The following is an 18,806-nucleotide window of genomic DNA, read 5'->3' as shown; positions in this document are numbered from 1 at the left end:
TTAAATCGTTACCGGAGCCATGTATCAACAACGTAAGCGCATGTACCAACGTGTCCCACCTTGAGATATGAGTTTTAACTCTCCGTTTTTACAGTACAGCAGCTGTCAACCCTTCAAACCAAAACGTAATTAACTGCTTCACGGCAGAAATAGGCATCTAGTGGTACCTACCCATGCAGGTTCATAGGACACCTTACCACCAGTAAAAGGTGGTAAGGCATAGGTAGGTGCTCGACTTACGGTCAAGATGCTCCGTCACATAAGTGATTAGTCAGTTTCACTATTTATTTATCTTTTTAGTATAAGTAGATAAATTTGATATATAGAAAACTAGTGGAAATTGTATAAAATCGATTTAATAGTCTTCAGTAACCTCTAATTTATAGGTATTATGTACAGACATACTCTGCGATAGGACGTGGTAGATTAGAAATTACTAGGTATATTGGTTGAGATAAATTAATGGACATCATTAATATAATCGATCGACCGTGACAGGTGCGTGACATACTGTGACTAATTTCAGGGAATGTGAAAAATTATTTACTCAGGATATCATTTAATAAATTTAAAAAAATACTAAAATTTTCTGTATACATTCAGATTTTCGTGTACGTGTATTTATGTGCCTTCTGCGCTAGATTTCAATAAGTAATGTGATAAAGAGAATGTGGCGTTATTTACGTTTCCTTTCACAGTGATAAGAATACGATAATAAGATAATTCGAAGGATTCTTAGCTTCGGACGAACTCGCTTCATATGGTAATAATTCATTGTTGTGTAACATTAATACTATAATTGTTTCAGGAGGTATGTTTGTATTGTGCACTTCGTGTTTGTTTATCGTTACAAGACGTATAAACAATAAGTGTCTTCTCGTTTAAGCTGGTTATTTAAGTCATTGACAGATAATAATCAATTGTCCAGTAAAACACTTAATCAACTTATTGGCAAATGCTTTCAGATCGGGATCGGTAATTTAGCAGCGTTAATTGGAAGCAAAAAAAAATTACTATTTTTCTTTTGGTTTGGTAATAGCAACATTAATGACAGTGTTCTGCTACAGTATTTTTCACACACAAAAAAACAGCATAGAAGCCCATTTAATTTCAAACTTATTACCATTAAAATCGTAATAAAATTTTAAACTTTATTCTATTTTGATCATCAACCTAAATAATAAGGACAAACCAATTAATAATTCCATACAATACTTCATACATATGGTTAAATTTTCAATACAATGTACAAAATCATTATCAATGTTACCTTTAAACTATAATTACTGCCTTATGGGACAAGTATTCCTAACACCTATAGCCCGTTAATTTAAATTTTATAAAACATTAACTTCAATTATTCATGATACTGAATAAAATGTGAAAAGTAGAACTCCATATTTTATTTTTCTTTCCCAGAAATGTCCAGTATTAAGATGAAACCACAGCCTAAATAAAACAATATTATGCTTCATTCAAAAGGTTTAACTAAGAGCATACACTATGAATGAAAATATATCTTCACTCACTGCTCCAATTTCTGTGTCCACATATCATCAACTGAGCTTAACAGGTAAGTTCAAATACATTTTGATCTAAACTGATTGAAAATTAATCTTGAAATATTTTTGCAAATGATATTAAATGAAATTATCAAATCTTCTAACACACATTGTATATTTTTAGTGGAATCAGCAAATATAAAAAATTCAGGCTTGTTCAAACCAAATCCATACCTGCAAGTTATAATTGATGATAAAATATTGAGAAAGACTGAAGTTATAAGGAACACCTTGCATCCAAAATGGAAAGAAGATCTTACTATTTTGGTGACGCCACAATCGCAATTACTGTTCCGTCTTGCAGATTATCATAGCTTTAGGAAAGACAATGTGATTGGTGAAAAAAAAGTGAACCTATTAAAAGTTTTGTTTTACTGTAATGGGAAATGTGAGAATTTAGAACTTACATTAGGTGAGTTAAACTGAACCAGTTTCTGTTGAAATTAAGAATAATTGAAGATTATTTAATATAGCCTTATAAAACTCTCTTCACTGAGAATTCATTTTAAAATAAGTACAATTTTTCAATATAATAAGAATGTAAAAGAAAGACATTACAATATTCAAAATTTGTGAAATTGTGCTTCATATAAATTCAGTAAACAAGTAAAACAAAACTTGTTGTAATGTTTGCACTTTTTTAGATTTAATGAAAACATCTTCTCAAGAGAATACTAGTGGAAATGCTGAGGTAAAAACAGCAGAACTGGTGTTGCTTCTAGATGGCTTAAGAATTGACCCTGGAGTGTTGACACAAACACGTGAATTACTTGGTGAAACGGCAAATACTGCAGCTCCCCTTAATGAAGGGGTGCGAGCCAGAATCAGAATGCGCAACAATCCTGAGACTGTTAGATCCATGATGCGATCACTAACACTTGGAGTAAGTTGATGTTTCTATTATTTGTATCATACAAAAAATTTAAAATAGAAACAATCCATCTACTACAACAAGGCTGCCTGGTTGAGTAATAACATTTATTCATGAATTATTATTAATTTCCATTAAATTGTTCATGACTAATTTAAGCTTTCCCATTCTATTTTAAAAAGGTTTATCTTTTGATCTATTTATATTTTAGTTTTAAATTACATTTTAAAGTTTTGAGATTGTAAAGAACTTTCATTAAAGAGTAAAGATATATTTTGCACATTCCATCAAAGTATAGTGTTTATATGGTCAATACAACTAAGAAGAAAAAGTTAGTTCTGTATAAATTATTTTTTTCATTTTTAAAGCCACCTCCAGGACCTCCACCAATGAGCAATGGGTCTATACATTTACCGAGTACTGCAACACAGTCATCATCAGAAACTGCAGGCCCCTCACAGCAGTCACGCCTGCCTGGTACACAGGATCCAACATCAACACAGCCAACATCTGCTAATACTGCTTACCCTAATGCTGCTGAGGAGCCTTTGCCTCCTGGGTGGGAAATGAGATATGATGGTTATGGTAGACGGTAAGTATTCCAACTCATAAATATTTAACGCGTCTCATACTAGCTGGTAGATCTTTCAATTCGATTTACAATATACTGTTTGGTCAGTGTTCGAGAAGTTAGGAAAGTAAAAAAAAAAAGAATAAGTATGTACTTTCTTTAAATTCATTGGAGTATAAACTGATTAAAAATTATTTGGTGTAAACGATAATACGTAACTATCTGCTACCGATGTGTCGTGTCATTATCTATACTAATATATAAATCTACAGTGGTTTTTACAGACGTTCCATTATAACTACTGAACCATGCATCCGATTGACTTGAAACTTGGTATCCATGTAGAAAATACATGTACCTAATGGATAGACTAATATTTATATGAGTGTTGGACTCCCTACACCAGTTGCGGAGAGTTGATGTAGAGAATCTTTGTGGGGTTGAGAAATATTAATATTCATTTTAAATACCCAGCGAAGCAGACGGGTACAGCTAGTCTATACATATAAATAAACTTGGAGTGTCTTTTTGTAATATTGAAATAGCCTCTTTTTACTACATGCATATGAATATATATACGGTACAAACACCAAAATAACATTTTTTTAAATGTTTGTCTGTCTGTCTGTTTTTCCGGCTAATCTCTGGAACAGCTGGACCGATTTTGACGGGGCTTTCACTGATAGTTAGCTGATGATATAAGGAGTAACTTAGGCTACTTTTTTTTAGACTAGCTTCGCCCCGCGGCTTCACCCGCGGTACTACAATAACTGCGGGTAATAAAATGTAATGTTTCCGAAGCGAAGCGAGGGTGGGTCGCTAGTTATTAATAAAATGCTTGTGTATGTTTATAGGTACTATGTGGATCACAACACTCGGTCAACATCGTGGGAACGTCCACAACCGTTGCCGGCAGGTTGGGAGGTGCGGCGCGACGCTCGTGGGCGCGTGTATTACGTGGACCACAACACGCGCACGACCACGTGGCAGCGCCCCGACACCGAGCGGCTGGCGCGCTTCCAGCACTGGCGCGGCGAGCGGCGCCACGTAGTCGCGCAGGGCAACCAGCGCTTCCTCTACCCGCACGTGCAGCCGACGCACCAGCCCGACGGAGCCGAACACGAATCACAAACAGGTTCATTTTATTTCCATAAAATCTCTAATGTTAATTATTTCTTTACATATGTGCAGTAGATAGCTAGTAGATAAATTCTACTTGTATTATTCAATCTTGGGACATAACTATTTCACTATTCATATCCTATGATAGGTACTATAATAGGAAAAATATACATTTATTTCACTGCTTTTTTTTAAATATCGAATATCATTGCTATGATGAATTTTTACTGGTGATAGGACCTCTTGTGAGTCCGCACGGGTAGGCACCACCGCCCTGCCTGTTTCTGCCGTGAAGCAGTAATTAGTTACGATTTGAAGGGTGGGGCAGCCATTGTAACTATACTGAGACCTTAGAACTTATATCTCAAGGTGGGTGGCGCATTTACGTTGTAGATGTCCATGGGCTCCGATAACCGCTTAATACCAGGTGGGCTGTGAGCTCTTCCACCCATCTAATAAATAAAAAAATACAAGGTGTAAGACCACAGTTGCGAAAGCTGAATAGATAACATAAATAAAAAATAAATATCATGGAACCAAGAAAATTAACTCATTAAACAAAGAATAACACATTTATCGATATCGGAAGTACACAATATTTTTTGTGAATCCACAATCGTAAGCCTGTGGAGGCCGTGTGTCTCTGCAGCATACGAGTCCGCCGAACCGGACTTCAGCTCATTTCCTATTTTCAGACTAGCAGATTATCTAGATAATGCTATGGTCAATTTTGTTTTGTGTATTGTCAATAGTTTAAATTAGATTTTATCTTGTGAAAATCACGTCGGGGTCACCAGTTTGTAGGGATATACGACAAAGGGAAGATCTTCCACCGAGCGGGTGATATTTGCTCGGTAGACCGACGGTCCGAATGTTGTTGTTCGGAACTTGTATATGTGCGCTTTATCTTGAAAATGTCGTAAGCGAGATTCAGGCATCTGTCAATTATCTTGCGTTGTATGATGGCTACCCGCCACATCAGCATCGAGATTAAGTAGAACTAGAATAATTTTCTAAATACGCATAAATTATTAAACAATTTTAAATTATATCAACGTTGCAGTTTGTAAACTTGAATATAGAAACCAACGTTTTCAACTTGTCATCTTACATGTGTCTATCTGTAACGGCTTATTTGTTTTATCTGAAAATAACAACTACCTTATCTTTATAATTCCTTTATGCTTGTTCTGAAGTGACGTATGCAGCAGGTACGTACATATTACATCAAAATATTTCGTTGTATCTGATCAATAGCTAGTTAATTAAATAATTTTTTCCTTGGAATTTTTTTACTTTTGATTGCGCCGATGGATGACGAATTCCCGGTCCGAGGGTGGTTACCGAAGACCGTAGACATTACAACATGACTTCCACCACCCACTTTGAGGTCAAGGTCTAAATTGTTTTGTATAACTACTCTCCCACCCTTCACACCAAGACGCACGACTGCTTTGCTGCAAATAGGCAGGAGGGTGTGGGTTTACAATACGTCAAAACACCAGTAAACGCTGGTTGGCAATCGTGGTACTTTGGTATAATACTCTGAGAACTTTGCTGCCCATAATCCGGTGAATATCTTAGTCCTCTTTTACGACACTCTGGGGAGATATGAGGTGATGCTTTTTTTTACCACACAGCCATGTCATTAGCTTAAAGCGTTTTTTAGAGCCCAAGACAAAACGTAATAAAATGTTAGTGTCGATAATATTTTTATTAAGAGTAAAAAGCTATCATAGCGCTAGAAACAACTCATTGACCACGTTCGGTTACCGGAGCCTACCTTCACCACAACGAATAGGGTCATCCTGAGGCATGGGTTGAATTACTAATAGCATGTTCCGGTATGATGACAATATTACAACGGAACGCACAATTTCTACACGACAGATATAGGCTCGTAACATCGCCTCTTTTTTTTGCTTATTCATAAGGTTACCTAACTCCACCCATTAGCTAATGGGGAGGTTATACTCGTAGTAGTAGCTCGACAAGGCCGAGTCGCGTCTTTTGATTAGCAACCGTTCGCTTCCATTTTCATCTATACTAATATTATAAAGAGGAAAGATTTGTGTGTTTGTTTGTATTGAATAGGCTCTAAAACTACTGAACCGATTTGAAAAAATCTTTGACTGTTTGGACGCTACAATATTCCTGAGTGACATAGGGTATAATCTTTTTTGAAAAAAGTTAGGGGTCCTTACTAAAACTTCAATAATGTAACCCAAGGTGTAAAAAAATTAGTACCTAAAACATTTTTTACAACGCGTGCCCTGCGAAAACTATTGATGATAGAATAAAATTATGTACTATAACTTGTAGAACACATTATTATTTACAAAAAGCGTGGCGACAGCATATGTCTAACTATTATAGTTATGTCACAATAGGTGTTCTTTTATTAAAAAAAATAAAACAACCTCAAATATCGTTGAAATTTTTGTTAAAGATCCGAGCGGAGCCGGAGCGGGCCGTTTGTATAGGTAATAAAATGATGACTTTCACACACCCTTATGTCTATTTATTATTAGGAGTGGCGGGCGCAGGTGGTGGGTCCACTCCTGCCCCGGATGACGGTCTGGGCGCACTGCCCGCCGGGTGGGAGCGTCGTGTGCAACCCGACGGACGCGTATACTACGTTAACCACAAGAACCGCACTACACAATGGGAGGACCCACGAACCCAGGTCGGTTATAGATCACAAGGCTCAATTTATAACTCAATTTTTTTTTATTTATTGCTTAGGTGTGTGGACGAGCTCACAGCCTACCTGGTGTTAAGAGTGGTTACTGGAGCTCATAGGCATCTACGACGTAAATGCGCCACCCACCTTGAGATATAAGTTCTAAGGTCTCAAGTATGGGTACAACGGCTGCCCCACCCTTCAAACCGAAACGCATTACTGCGTCACGGCAGAAATAGGCGGGCTGGTTCTACTAAAGGTTCTGAATTATAGGCATGCTCGTCATACACTTTTATAACAATAAATCGGTATATTGAAATGACACATAAGGCACAGCCTAAACTGGTGTGTGTACCAGGAGATTTGAAATCTAGAGAAAAACTTCTTTAATATCCTAAATGTACTTCATTCCGGACGAAAATATTTATTTAAGTTATGTTCATAACTTTACTTTACTGTATCGTACTCTATTGCTACATTCTATTGTACTTTACTGTATTTCTTACTCACTTTTATATTTTTTTTTTTTTTTTTTTTTTTATGATTGAAGGATTACTGGTGGCCCGGAGGCCTTTCCAGTTTCACCAGGACAGGTGGGCGAGCAAAGGCTCAGCCAGGAGGGGTGGGATTTGCTAACAGCTACCCGAGCGCCTCCGAAGGAGACCTAACAGCTCAAGAGCAGCTGCTTCGCGAATGAATCTACTACCGGATCGGAATCGCGACCCGCTGAGAAGATCCGGCGAGAAACTCAGCGAGCTGATTCATGGGTTAGGTTGCACGGCGAACTCTTTGTCGAGTTCGACGAGTACGGTTACCGAGGTCCCTAAGCCTGCTCCTAGAGCTGAAGGCGTCTAGTGCGAAGGTTATTGGATCTGATGGATCCGTAAGGACGTGTCTAGGGCGTCGACGGTGACTGGCTCCTGCATGATCAGGATTCGGGGAGTAGTCAGCGGCGGCTACGATAAGGCGATTATCATGACGCATAGCCTTATCGAAATACCGTTCCGACGCTGACTTCATGTATTTCTGTATAGATTCGAGGCCCAGGTCGTCGTGTAGGTCAACGTTCCTCACGAACCACGGAGCTCCGACGGCTAACCTGCAAAAGCGGGATTGTAGAGATTGAAGGGTGTCTATGTGCGTGCGGGCCGCGTGAGCGAACACCACACTCGCGTAAGTCATGACGGGCCTTATGCAAGTTTTGTAAAGTGTCACCTTGTTCCGAAGGGACATTTTACTCCGCTTACAAATCATGGGGTAGAGTCTACCGAGAATAAACGCGGCACGGTCACGGACTGATTTTATATGCGGGCGGAATGTCATCGATGCATCCAGGGTAACGCCCAGGTACTTGACCTTCCTGGCCCAGGGTATGGATTGACTAAAGAGAGTAATCGGGGGTGTGAGATTCCTCCTCCTAATACGGGAGGAAATCCGTGTGGAGCTTCCCCTCTGAAAGAGCACCGCAGTACTTTTCGCTGGGTTGATGTCTATGCGCCATTTTCGGAACCACTGTCCTAGGGCTAGGGCTGCGCTCTGAAGCTTCTTCGCGATTAGGGACTTGTTTCTACTGGAATAGTAAACAGTCGTGTCGTCGGCGAATAAAGCTAAATGGGTCGGCGGCGACCGGGGAATATCGTTAACGAATAAGCTAAATAGGAGGGGTGAGAGGACAGAGCCTTGCGGGACTCCAGCTGTGAGAGGTCGTGGGGAGGAGCGGGTTCCCTCGACTCGATATCGAAAAGAGCGGTTCGACAAGAAGTCCCGTATGATGAGCACGAGACTATCCGGCACACCCATGTTGAATAGTTTGAAAATCAAACCGTTGTGCCAGACTTTGTCGAACGCTTTTGCGACGTCGAAGAAGAGAGCTCCCGTGTATAACGGTTTTGGTCGATTAAGCCCCACAAGAATGTGCTCCGTGAGGCGGTGCACCTGTTGAACGCATGAGTGATTTGTACGGAATCCGAATTGTTCATCGATGAGAATGCCCTTGGATGAGACGAAGTCTCTGAGGCGTTTGTAGAGCAGACGCTCATACAGTTTGCCTAGAGACATGAGGAGGCTAATCGGGCGGTAGCTCGTCGGATGATTTTTTGGTTTACCGGGTTTATGTATGCCGATAACGTCCGCTTCTTTCCACACCGCGGGAAAGATACAGTTCGCCATAGCGGCATTGAAAATAGATGCCAACATCACGATGAGTTGGACGGGTAGAAGTTTAATAACGCGGTTGGATATACCGTCGGAACCGGGAGCCTTGCGAGGACGTAGGTCTTTGATCAAGTCTTTAACTTCCATCGGGGTGACGGGTGGTAACACATCAGAGGGTGGCAAGGAGGCTCTGCGTTCTACCTCACTGTCTACTAATTCTACATGCACAGGGTCCACGGATTGAGTGCTGGGCGTGCACTGGGTTTGCAATGTATCGGCCAGCAGCTCTGCTTTTTCGTCATCATCGAACGCCGTGAGTCGGCCTGAGGGGCCTACGAGGGGGGGCATAGTTACTACCGTATCCGATTTGAGAGTACGAGCTAAGCGGTAGTAAGACCTTTGAGAGGGCGCGAGTTCTTCTAAGAAATCAGACCATCTGGCATCTCGGACTTCGGCGATGCGAGACTTTACGTCGCGTTGTAGGGCACGCATTCGAATACGATTTTCCGCGGTAGGATACCTGTCGTAGGCGCGTATCGAGGCGTTCTTAGCTCTAAGGAGTTCCCTAATATCGTCGGACAATTTGAAGCGGTGAAGGAAGTCCTCCGCTACAACTTGTTTCGATGACCTATCTAATGTCGAGGTGATGTGTGACGTTAAGATGTCTATGGCTTCAGCGGTATCCTGAGGAGACGGGGTAGAGTCCGGGCTAAACGGTAGCGATGGTGGATCAGATTCAGCCAGGCTGATGCCCAGCGTGTGCCAATCCACCACAGTCCTCGTGACGGGAACGGAATCGGGAGCGCGACCGAGCTTCATAACGACGGGACGGTGGTCTGAATCTAACTCTGAAACTACTTCGATCGAGTGTAAGCGCAGAGTTACGTTTTTTAATAACGCTATGTCGAGTATATCCGGGCGATGCGCGATATTTAGCGGGTAGTGAGTCGGGATTAGCGGAGCGACGATATCGAAGGCGAGATTATCGACTAACGCGTCAAGCCGCCTGCCATTCGGGGTTGTGGTGTGTGAGTTCCACCTAATGTGTTTACAATTTAGGTCGCCCGCCAGAATGACAGAGCTCCCCATGCCGAGCAGTGCCTCGATATCACTGCTTAGAACGATCTTATCTGGTGGAAGATAAACGGACGCGATAACGATCGGCGCGTGTCCCGTCAGTGAGATTCGGCACACTGATGCTTCGATATTAGCGAGCGCGGGAGGATCGAGTGGGACGCAATGCAGGGCTCTTCTATAGTAAATGACGGTACCACCACCACGAGCAGAGAGCCTGTCGTTCCTGACCATGTTATAGTTCGCGATTTTAGGGTCACGGCGCGCGGGCTTAAGTAGGGTCTCCTGCACTAAAAAGATATCAATTTGATGGTCACGCAAAAAGTCAGAAACCTGATCACGCTGATTTGCGAGACCGTAAGCGTTAAAAAATCCTATCGTTACGGATAGGGGCTTTATTCTACTTATATACGCCATTGATTACCGGCGGAGTGAGGGGAGGACGTACGTATTTAATGACGCGTATACGTCGGCGTATTCTTGCACAACGGCGATAAAGTGTTGTGCAGTGGAGGCAGAGCGAATGGCGTCGCCCAAAGCGTTAACGCGCTCAAAGTTGATCGACTGAAAGAAGTCGATCGCTAAAGCGAGATTGTCGGACGCGGTCGGAGGGCAAGTCGCGGGAGAGGGACGAGTCGCGGGGGCGGGACGAATCGCGGAGGAGGGAGTTGTAGCCGTGTTCATGTACGGCAGCGGTTTCGCCCAGGCCGAGACACTGGGCACCGGCGCCGGAACGAACGCTGGCTTAGCCTGCGACACAGAGGGTGCCGAGGCTTTGATGTCTGGGCCGGAAGCTCGGAGGCGGTTTTGGCGGGCGACGCGGCGATTTATTTTCGGGGCTCGGGGGCATCCGCGGTAATTTGCGGGGTGACCCTGTGTTCGACACAGGACGCAGCTAGGCGGTTCTGTCGCGGTTTTTTGATCGCGAGTGCATAGGGCCGTGGCGTGATCGCCTAAGCACTTGACGCATCGGGGGCGCGCGTGACAGTTACGGGAAGAATGCCCGTATAATTGGCAGTTATGGCACTGGCTAGGTGTGCCTTTCTTGTGTGGGGTTTCGACTGCGATTCCGGAAAGGCTACAGACCGTTCGGATGTTGAATATTTGCTTACCCTCGGGGGTAGGCTGGAGGGCGACGAGAACCATATTATATGGCTCCCTTCCGCGGCCTGTGTGCATGCGGTGTACGGAGTTAACCGGTAGGCCTTGTTCGAGAAGGTCGGCCTTGACGAGCTCGGCATCCAACTCTTTAGGGATGCCACGTATAACGGCACGGAGTTCGCGCTCCTCCTGGAGCGTATATGTGTGGAAACTTATACGCTCCTTACGGAGGTAAGAAGAGAGGGCCCTATGGTCGTCGGATGTTCGAACCTTAATTTGAATGCCGTTCGCGAGGTTACGGGCATTCGTAAAATTGATATTTTTGGCCTTAAGGGCCAGGGAAACTCGTTCCCAAGCTGCCTTCTCTTGAAGGATTACCGGGGGAGGGGTAGGGGTCTGGGCTTTATTTTGTGCCACCGGACGCGGCGACGGAGTGGCACGGGCTGGAGGCGCAACGGGAGTCTGAGGGCGGGGGCGCGACGCGTTCGCGGCTTTGCTAATTTTAGCGGCCGCGGGAGCTCGAGACTCCGCGGCACGCTTCTTACCCTTTTGCACCAGGGTGAATCCATCCGTCGATGAGGCGGGAGCGAGGTCGACCTCCATCTCCGAGTCAGAGTCGGAGGACGAGGAGGCGGGCGCAGGTGACCTACGAGTAGGTGTTTTGGACGGCGCGACGGAGGCCGCGGATGATCGCGCTGCTGGAACGGTGACCACGGCGGACGACGCAGCAGTTTTACTCGCCAGTATAGGCGACGCGGGAACGGCAGGCACGACGGAGGCTGCGGTGCTCGATGCAGAAGCTTTGCACGCAGGTACAGGCGACGCAGGAGCAGCGAGCTCGGTGGAGTCCACGAGAGGGCTCGCAGTGTGATCGGCCTTGAAGGCCTGAAACTCGGAAGTGAGCTTTGGGTAGCGAAGCCGGAGAAATTCCGCAAATACAGCGTCCATGATGTCTACGTGCCCAGGTGGGGCTACCCTGGGTCTTAGAAAACACTCGCCTTGCGGCGAGGCCCCAAATTCTCGGACCTGAGCGGTTCTATTGAACACAGGTGGCGATGCGGCACGATTACTGCAGGACAAAGAAAAATCACAACAAAACGGAAATTACAAAAAGAAACAAAACAATTAAACACTTCCAGGAAGACAGTTTGTCGGCAGATGTACCACGAACACAGAAATAACAAAAGGAAACAAAACAAATAAAAACTTCCAGGAAGAGCACTTAGTCGGCAGATGTACCACGAACACAGGCCGCGCGAACAATGGCCGGGCTAACAAAAGCCGGGCGAACAAAGGCCGGGCGATCGAGTGGTCGATGAGCACGTCCGCGCGTGACGGGTGCCTCTATCGGAATGATCACTTTTATAGTTCGCTGAGCGAACCATAGTGGAACTTGGCCTTTAAAACGAGATTTGTCCTGCATCAGTATATTTTTGTTCCTAACCCTCTCAATCCTAAGTTCGGTAACATATTCGTGTAAAATATTAAGAGTGTAGGTAGGTATATTCCATATATTTGTTGGATTAGAGATTTTGTGCGGTAGGTAACAAAGATGTTTTTTTTTTTCCTACCTAAGCTGAGAGCCTTGAGAGGCTATATCAGCGTAACCTTAACTAGTAGGTGAGCTCACGAGGCTCAAACCTGACGACGTTGCTAACACGAACCCTAGCAAGAGCCGTGCTTCGCAGAATGTACCACCGGATCGGAAACGCGACCCACTAAGAAGATCCGGCGAGAAACTCAGTGGGCCGTGTCTGAGGGTTAAACAAAGATGGATTGAAACTTTCGCATTTCATTGTATTCGGTCGCAGGGGCAAGAGGTGAGCGGCGTGGAAGAAGTTCTGCCAGCGGGCTGGGAGATCCGCTTCACAGAGGAAGGCACGCGGTACTTCGTGGACCACAACACGCGCACCACCACGTTCCAGGACCCGCGGCCGGGCGCGCCGCAGGGCCCGCAGGGAGCGTACGGCGTGCCCCGCGCCTACGAACGATCCTTCCGCTGGAAGCTCAGCCAGTTCCGTTATCTCTGCCAGAGTAACGCGCTACCCAGCCACATCAAGATTACACTCTCGCGGCAGACACTCTTCGAGGACTCCTACCATCAGGTGAGTAATTTGGATCGTGATACAATGATATCGTACCCCTGTGTGTTGCTCAATGATTTTGTCTAAAATATTTTCAATCTAAATGTCATGGTAACATAACATTATTACAATCTATTCGATGAACTTTGAAATTCGAATAAAATTCATATTTATTTCCTTGATAAATAAAGTTTTCGAGGTTGCAGTGTTTATATGTAGTTGTTTTTTTTAAATTTCAGATAATGAGGCTACCTGCTTACGAACTCCGCCGACGGCTTTACATAATATTCCGTGGAGAGGAAGGGCTGGACTACGGTGGAGTCAGTCGAGAGTGGTTTTTCCTTTTGTCGCACGAAGTTTTGAATCCCATGTACTGTCTGTTCGAGTACGCCAACAAGAACAACTACAGCCTCCAGATCAATCCCGCCAGCTACGTGAACCCCGACCATCTGCTGTATTTTAAATTTATCGGAAGATTCATAGCGATGGCACTGTATCATGGCAGATTCATATATTCCGGGTTCACGATGCCCTTCTACAAGCGAATGTTGAATAAGAAGTTGACGATGAAAGATATCGAGTCGATCGATCCAGAGTTCTACAACTCGCTTGTATGGATCAAGGACAACAACATCGACGACTGCGGTCTCGAGATGTGGTACAGCGTTGATTTTGAAGTTCTCGGTCAAGTTATACACCACGAACTGAAACCGGGCGGCGACAAGGAACGCGTTACTGAAGTAAGTTGATTTTCAATTTAAAATTAAAATAGTTTACTTAATAATCAAGACAAGTTTCTCGCTGGATCAGACCTAGATCAGATGTTAGCAGTCTCCCGGGCTAAGCCCCGTCAGATCACTTATACGTTCGGTGAAGGTATACTAACTTTTTTTTAAGGTTTTATTAGCTGTAGGTAAGAAAAAAAGAAAACAAGTTATTATCAAACAGAACCGCGAAGACTAAGATTTTGATTTTGGAAACAAATGATTCCTGTTTCAACTGTTTTGAAGCGGCACTGTGTTTTCCTCCAACTCTAAATTAACTATTTCAATTAGAAAAATAACACATAAGAGAGCTGTAGAGGTGGTCTAGTCTGGCGGCGTTGTCGTGCGATGCGTGTATTCATTAATAACACGTAATTTTCAGACAAATAAAGAACAGTATTTACAACTAGTCACACAATGGCGCATGACGAGGGGCATCGAAGAACAAACAACGGCCTTCCTCGATGGATTTAATGAGGTAATTTACTTTAAAAATAATATTAATAAACTACGCGCTATTTTCGTTCTGCTCATCCTCACAGCGTTGTATCAAAACTGGCACGTCATGTAATGTTTTAAAAAACACTAAGTAGCTAAGTTGTGTTTAAGTTTAATGTGTATATAAAACACTAATGATTCGATGAAAGCAAGCCTACAAATATGATGAAGTTTTCACTTGAGGTCAAATTTCAAGTTACGATGAAAAATTCCCAAAGGGACCCTCTTCTGAAGTTTTCCTGCATCACTCGAAAAACCAATCACCGAATCAGAGTCGAACAAAATCGAGCGAATTCCAAAAACTATATTCTGTAATATACGTATATTTTTTCAAATAATATATGCTTCTTTTGTAAGGAATCAATTGTTCAAAATAATGACCAGCGTAAATATTTATAGATTTCCTTGTTGAGCATTGCAGTCAATATTACAACCGATATTATGAAACGAAATTTACTCTTACCACGTACAGGGTGTTACGTTTCAAGGTTACAAATAAAAAATCATTCCAACAAATTCTCTATACATTTGTTTTGTATTATTATAGTGTACGACTATTATAATTTTTTCATTGTGTAGTTTACAGCTTACTACAGACAGGCAGGCGTCTGGTCACCACAAAAACTGTAAAGTAATCGAAATATCGGAACTGATATAATAATAATAAATAATGCAACATTAAACCGTAAAAGGAGTTGTAATAAAGTCTACAACAGTTTATTTTTTGTTATAAGAGGATATCGAGTATGAGCACAGAAGGAAAAACTGGGTTTTCTATCGAAATCGACATTCCTTTACCTTATTTCGCAGGCGACCAATTAAAATTAGTTTGTTAAATATAACTTTACAAAAAGTGTGTAAATTAAAAAGGGTGGCCGTCCATGCTTGTACATTTGCATTTTACTATGCTCTTATAATGTATATGCTAGATGTCTGTGTGTTTAGTGCGAGTTTTTTAACGTTATCGATCACGTAAAAGCTAACTCAAATTTGTATGGAGCCGGAAAGTTTGCCGCTAGGGGTGCAGTTCCAAATGCATACAAATTTGAGTTAACTTTTACGCGATCGAGAACGTTAAAATACTCGCACTAAGCACATTGAAAAGGCGAAATAATGGGCTCTTTTGACATCGTTAGTCAAGGAGTCAAGGAGAAACGTAAAACACACACACACACACACACACACACACACACACACACACACACACACACACACACACACAAACGCGCACGCACGCACGTGATTCGTAATCCATTTTGAGCTTAGTAACTAGTGAGAAATAAAAATACAAAATGTCGTCAGGTGGTGCCCCTCGAGTGGTTGAAGTACTTCGACGAACGCGAATTGGAATTGATGCTGTGCGGCATGCAGGAGGTCGATGTCGACGACTGGCAACGGAACACGATTTATAGACATTACACGCGAACCAGCAAACAAGTTATGTGGTTTTGGCAGGTACGTTTCTTTAACGCACATAATATATTTATATTCCTCTAGGTGTTGAAACCTTTGAAGCGAATAATTCAATAAATACATGACTTCATTAATGAATGACTTACTAGAGAAATTTGAAATTGTTCTTTAAACCCATCTTCTAATAAATTTTTATTTTTAAATAATAACTAGCTGACCCGGCAGACTTCGTAGAGCCTCAATCGATAAATAAAAGACTTAAAGTTTTGTATAAAATAAACTTAAAACAAACAAAAGGAATTCGTCCGACAGGGGGACACATCACAGAAAAAACAAAATTGTAATTTTTTATTTAATTCCGAGCATTTTCATATTTATCTACCTTTTAAACCTTCTCTGGACTTTCACAAATAATTCAAGTCCAAAATTAGCCAAATCGGTCCAGCCGTTCTCGAGTTTTAGCGAGACTAACGAACAGCAATTCATTTATATATATATATATAGATAAATGATAATTATTATAAAAATGTAAAAAAAACCACATCTATTTCATACAAGTAAATGAACTGAAGCGACTGGTTAAAATGTCAATCAATCACAGCCTATATAGGCTGATACAATTCAAAAGACAATAACTTCACTGACCTAGAAGTGTAACTTACTCTGCTACATAATTATTTATTTTCGAAAAAGAATAAAAAGTTCTGCTCTCAATAAGAATACCTATCAAATTGTGAACAAAATCCGATACATTGGATTCCGATTCATACTAGTGAAAGTTACGCAGTGTGGCTGGATATGGCTAGATTTCAATATTAGACTAGAGTGGTAAGAGTCGAACGTTTACAATAAACAGGGAAATGCGAGGATGGTGTTACCGTAGTTGTAGAAGAATTATTCCATTCCCGATGTCCTAATCTTCAATCCCGCACTTTCACCCGCCATTTTTTCGACCGACTTTAAAGGATATGATATTCGGTTCCATTAGATCCAGTAACCTTTGCGTTAGACGTCTTCAGCTCTAACACTAGGAGCAGGCTTAGGGACCCCGGTAACCGTACTCATCGAACTCGACAAAGAGGTCGACGTGCAACCTAACCCATGCATCAGCCCACTAAGTTTCTCGTCGGATCTTCTCAGCGGGTCGCGATTACGATCCTGTAGTAAATTAATTCGCGAAGCAATTGCTCTTGAGTTGTTAGGCCTACTTCGGAGGCGCTCGGGCAGCTGTTAGTAAATCCCACCGCTCCTGGCTGAGCCTTTGCCCACCTGCCCTAGTGAAACTGGAAAGGCCTCCAGGCCACCAGTAATCTTTCAATCATAAAAAAAATATTATTCTGTTCGGCTATTATCGGAAAATACTATCCAACCACGGTCACTTCGTACTTACACTTAAACATATTCAGTCTGTTGTACTCGTATTTGTATTATTATTTGCTAACTTAACTCTCACACTAATTGGTAAAATTAAACCGAGGAAAGTAACGTATTTCAATAAGTACAGTATTCTATTATATTTAAAGAAGCAGTCTTTACTTTTGTGCATTATATTTTGTCCCATTGCCTATGCAAGAACAGATTTCTCTCTTTGATTTTGTCTAAATAAAACAGCACGAATATTTATACAAATATATCATTTTAGATGCCAGTGAAAAAGTATTACCACGTTGAACGAATTGTACAATATAATCTTTTCAATATATCTTTTTTCAGTTTGTAAGGCAAATGGATAATGAAAAACGAGCACGATTACTTCAGTTTGTGACGGGTACATGCAGAGTTCCAGTAGGTGGTTTTGCGGAATTAATGGGCTCTAATGGACCCCAAAGATTTTGTATAGAAAAGGTATTTTAGTATCACAATAATAAGAATAAAAATAATAGTAATAAATATTTGTAACGGATTCCAAAAGTACTGGAGATTTCATATTGAAATCAAATTGGTACCGTTACGGTAAATATGATAGCATCCTTTAGATTTGAATTTTACTTGTATAATGCTTGTTATTTTGTGGCAATGTTTACCTGATAATGCCAAAATCAATCCATACTTCAATCAAATAGATTAAGTGAAGCGCCGGGATAAGGCATACGGATTACCTCCAGCCATTAAACAATATTTGTATTGGATTTAACTCATAGACTTTTTGTCATGGACTGTGGCTGTGTTTTTTCAGGTTGGCAAAGACACATGGCTGCCGCGGTCGCATACTTGTTTCAACAGACTCGACCTCCCTCCGTATAAAAGTTACGAACAGCTGTGCGAGAAACTGAACTACGCAATAGAAGAAACTGAAGGATTTGGACAAGAATGATTTAATTGTATAAATGATGTTAGATAATATAGTGGATAATGTAAATTATTGTCACATTGAAATTACTCTGCACCAGCTCGTCAATAAAAATATCATTCACCAATGGAATTGGTGCTGGTAGTAAAAGACCAACCAAATAATTATTACATATTTTATGAATATTTTGTAACAATACTTAGCTGTCATATAATTTTATGTAGATATCATTAGTATTTTATCAGTTGTGTAAGATATATTTGTTTTTAAACTATAATATTTAAACAATGTTCGTTTACGAAGTTCAATAAATAATTATTAAAACAGTGTTCAAATTTTGTATTTTTTTTTTTTTGTAAAAATGATAAGCTAGGTAAAGTTGATCAATCACCGTTAATCGTGTGGCAAGTGGCATTTTCTCTTTAGGGATCTTAAGAAGGTGCTTGTATTACAACAATGGAGTAAATATAAATATGATCTCTATTGTCATTAGTTACTCCTCAACAAGAGGAGCGTTGTGAGCTCGTCTACCTGTCTGCAGCACTTAAAAATTACTTACATTGCAATTTGATTAACTCTTAATGAATGGAGCAGAGCTCTTTGGTGTGTATTTACGACG

At 41.7% G+C, this 18,806-nt stretch overlaps 1 protein-coding gene across 5 annotated transcripts; it reads left to right on the top strand.

Moving 5' to 3' along the window:
• The first annotated feature begins 388 nt into the window (after positions 1 to 388).
• LOC101741308 (E3 ubiquitin-protein ligase Su(dx)) lies at positions 389 to 18,522 on the top strand. Of its 5 annotated transcripts, none has more exons than XM_038010698.2 (14): positions 389 to 498; positions 699 to 763; positions 1,420 to 1,573; positions 1,687 to 1,974; positions 2,207 to 2,445; positions 2,802 to 3,025; positions 3,859 to 4,139; positions 6,658 to 6,812; positions 12,950 to 13,243; positions 13,462 to 13,962; positions 14,369 to 14,464; positions 15,787 to 15,939; positions 17,611 to 17,742; positions 18,074 to 18,522. In XM_038010698.2, exons 3-14 carry the CDS (start codon positions 1,504 to 1,506, stop codon positions 18,209 to 18,211), a joined length of 2,571 nt encoding a protein of 856 aa, XP_037866626.1. In that variant the 5' UTR covers positions 389 to 498; positions 699 to 763; positions 1,420 to 1,503; the 3' UTR covers positions 18,212 to 18,522. The 5 variants fall into 5 exon arrangements, with proteins under 5 accessions (XP_037866626.1, XP_037866624.1, XP_037866625.1 ...); XM_038010697.2 differs by having other exon boundaries at positions 477 to 611; XM_038010696.2 differs by having other exon boundaries at positions 474 to 763.
• The last annotated feature ends 284 nt before the right edge of the window (positions 18,523 to 18,806 follow it).

Source organism: Bombyx mori, chromosome 4 (genome assembly GCF_030269925.1).
Source record: "Bombyx mori chromosome 4, ASM3026992v2".
NCBI lineage: Eukaryota > Metazoa > Arthropoda > Insecta > Lepidoptera > Bombycidae > Bombyx > Bombyx mori.
This window is presented reverse-complemented; position numbering and strand designations above follow the sequence as displayed.